Raw genomic sequence first — 2,744 nt, 5'->3', positions numbered from 1 at the left:
ATTATATTAGGTATTATAAGTAACCTAAAAATGATTTAAAGTATATAGGACGATGTGTGTACATAATATACAAATACCATGCCATGCTATATAAGGGACTTATTTGAGGTTCATTAGGGTTTGGGAGTTTCCAGGTGGATTAAATGGAAAAAAAATTGAGGAACAATAGAGTTTAGGGTTTTGGCAAAATAGTGAAATTATAGACCACAGAATCTAAGCTAGATCAGGAGGGAAAATTAAGAAAGGAATGGAAAGAGCTGATGAAGGTCAATGAATGAGGGTCCCAATGAGGTCAAAGGAAGTTTTAGGAGTAGTTAACAAATGTAGGGAAGGAAAAAATATATTTCCCTCACCCATCCTAGATTCATGGCTGAGGCTCCTGTAACAAAAAACAGATTAACAAGAGAAAAACACATAAGGAAATGAAGACAGTTAAACTTGTGTATTTTTATGCTAAATTTGATGAACAGTAGGTAGTCACGGAGAAATATAATTGGAAAAAGGAAGTATAATTTAATGGTAATAAACTAGGACGGGAGTTAGAAAAGCCTGTTTGTTCAGATTCTTCTCTGTGACCCTCTATCTTTGGAGATAAAAATGCTCCTTTCCTCCAGGTTAGGGTACTTCTCCAATGAAGGTCTTTTGTGTGTGTGTGTGTTAATTAATTAATTTTTATTTTTTGCTTTCATTATTATTAACTGACACACAATAATTGTACATATTTATTGGGTACTGCATGATATTTGGATACATGGATACAATGTATAATGATCAAATCAGGATAATTAGCATAACCATTACCTCAAACATTTATCATTTATTTGTGTTGGGAACATTAAAAATCTGACCTTCTAGCTATTTGAAAATATGCCATAATTTTTTTATTATGCAATTATTTTATTAACTATGAGAGAAGGAAATGAATTGAGTATTTAAAAAAATTGTTTAGTTAGTTTTTTGAGATGAGGTCTCTCTGTCGCCCAGGCTGGAGTGCAGTGGCACCATCATTATAAGCAATGTCTTGTTTATAAGTTTGGGCAAATTATTTCTCTATTAGCCAGGACACACTTGAGAAGTATTTTTTTCTGGTAGTAATTTGAAGTGCTCCGTTATCCCATTCTTGTCTCTTTTGCATATGTAAACTGCTGCTGATGTCCATGGATAGAGCTTGTTGCCCTCCCAGACGGGGCGGCCAGGCAGAGGCGCTCCTCACATCCCAGGCGATGGGCGGCCGGGCAGAGATGCTACTCACTTCCCAGACGGGGCGGCTGGGCAGAGGCGCTCCTCACATCCCAGACGGGGCAGCCGGGCAGAGGCGCTCCTCACATCCCAGACGGGGCAGCCGGGCAGAGGCGCTCTTCACATCCCAGACCGGGCGGCCGGGCAGAGGCGCTCCTCACCTCCCAGACGGAGCGGCCGGGCAGAGGCGCTCCTCACCTCCCAGACGGGGCGGCCGGGCAGAGGCGCTCCTCACATCCCAGACGATGGGCGGCCGGGCAGAGGCGCACCTCACTTCCCAGATGGGGCGGCGGGGCAGAGGCGCTCCTCACATCCCAGACGATGGGCGGCCGGGCAGAGGCGCACCTCACTTCCCAGATGGGGCGGCTGGGCAGAGGCGCTCCTCACATCCCAGACGATGGGCGGCCGGGCAGAGGCGCACCTCACTTCCCAGATGGGGCGGCCGGGCAGAGGCGCTCCTCACTTCCCAGACGATGGGCGGCCAGACAGAGACGCTCCCCAGCTCCCAGACGAGGCGGCGGCCCTGACAGAGGCTGCAATCCCAGCACCCTGGGAGGCCAAGGCAGGCGGCTGGGAGGCGGAGGCTGCAGCGAGCCGAGACCACGCCACCGCACTCCAGCCCGGGCAACACCGAGCACCGAGTGAGCGAGACTCCGTCTGCAATCCCAGCACCTCGGGAGGCCGAGGCGGGCAGATCACTCGAGGTCAGGAGTTGGAGACCAGCCTGGCCAACATGGCGAAACCCCGCCTCCACCAAAAATACAAAAACCAGCCAGGCTTGGTGGCGCGCGCCCGCAATCCCAGCCACCCGGCAGGCCGAGGCAGGAGAATCACGGGAGCCCGAGGCAGGGAGGCTGCAGCGAGCCGAGACCATGCCACTACACTCCAGCCTGGGCAACAGAGGGAGAGCGTCCCAAAAGAAAAAAGAAAAGAAAGGAAAGGAAAGGGGAGGGGACGGGAGAGGAGGGGAGGGGGGGGGAGAGGAGGGGAGGGGAGGGGAGGGGAGAGGAAGGGAGGGGAGGGGAGGGGAGCGGAGGGGAGCGGAGGGGAGGGGAGGGGGAAGGAAGCTCCAATGAAGGTCTTATGACCTGCCTTGAAGAATGGCCAGAAAATCCTTTCTAGGTTTTAGGGCCTACCTGCCTCATGGGGAGAAGGGGTAGTAGGGGATTGAGAGTAACTTTCCTGCTTCTGCCATTTTCTCAAACTCCTTCAGCTTAAAATATTCAATATGCCATGGTGCCATATTTTGGGGTAGTGTGTCCTGAACCCCATCACAGACAAGTTGAAGAGAGAGGAGTTTGTGGTGAAAGAAGATACTTAGAGATTCTGGAAGTGGCACGGTTACAGATGATGACAAGGTCCAAGGATGATGAAAGGAGTGGGCTGCTCAGGTGGAGTTAATAAGAAGGATATTGATGAGATCAAGGGAATGAGCCTCAAGGGCCTTGGTGGATGGATCATCCTTTTGATTGTTGAAGTCAACAATCAAACCCAGGATAATGGCA

At 50.1% G+C, this 2,744-nt stretch overlaps 1 protein-coding gene across 1 annotated transcript; it reads left to right on the top strand.

Annotated features, from left to right (window-relative positions):
- The first annotated feature begins 1,223 nt into the window (after positions 1-1,223).
- LOC134737420 (collagen alpha-1(I) chain-like) lies at positions 1,224-1,766 on the top strand. The gene has a single exon (XM_063645410.1). The coding sequence runs from the start codon at positions 1,224-1,226 to the stop codon at positions 1,764-1,766; it is 543 nt and encodes a 180-aa protein (XP_063501480.1).
- Positions 1,767-2,744: the final 978 nt, after the last annotated feature.

Source organism: Symphalangus syndactylus, chromosome 8 (genome assembly GCF_028878055.3).
Source record: "Symphalangus syndactylus isolate Jambi chromosome 8, NHGRI_mSymSyn1-v2.1_pri, whole genome shotgun sequence".
Taxonomy (NCBI): Eukaryota; Metazoa; Chordata; class Mammalia; order Primates; family Hylobatidae; genus Symphalangus; species Symphalangus syndactylus.
This window is presented reverse-complemented; position numbering and strand designations above follow the sequence as displayed.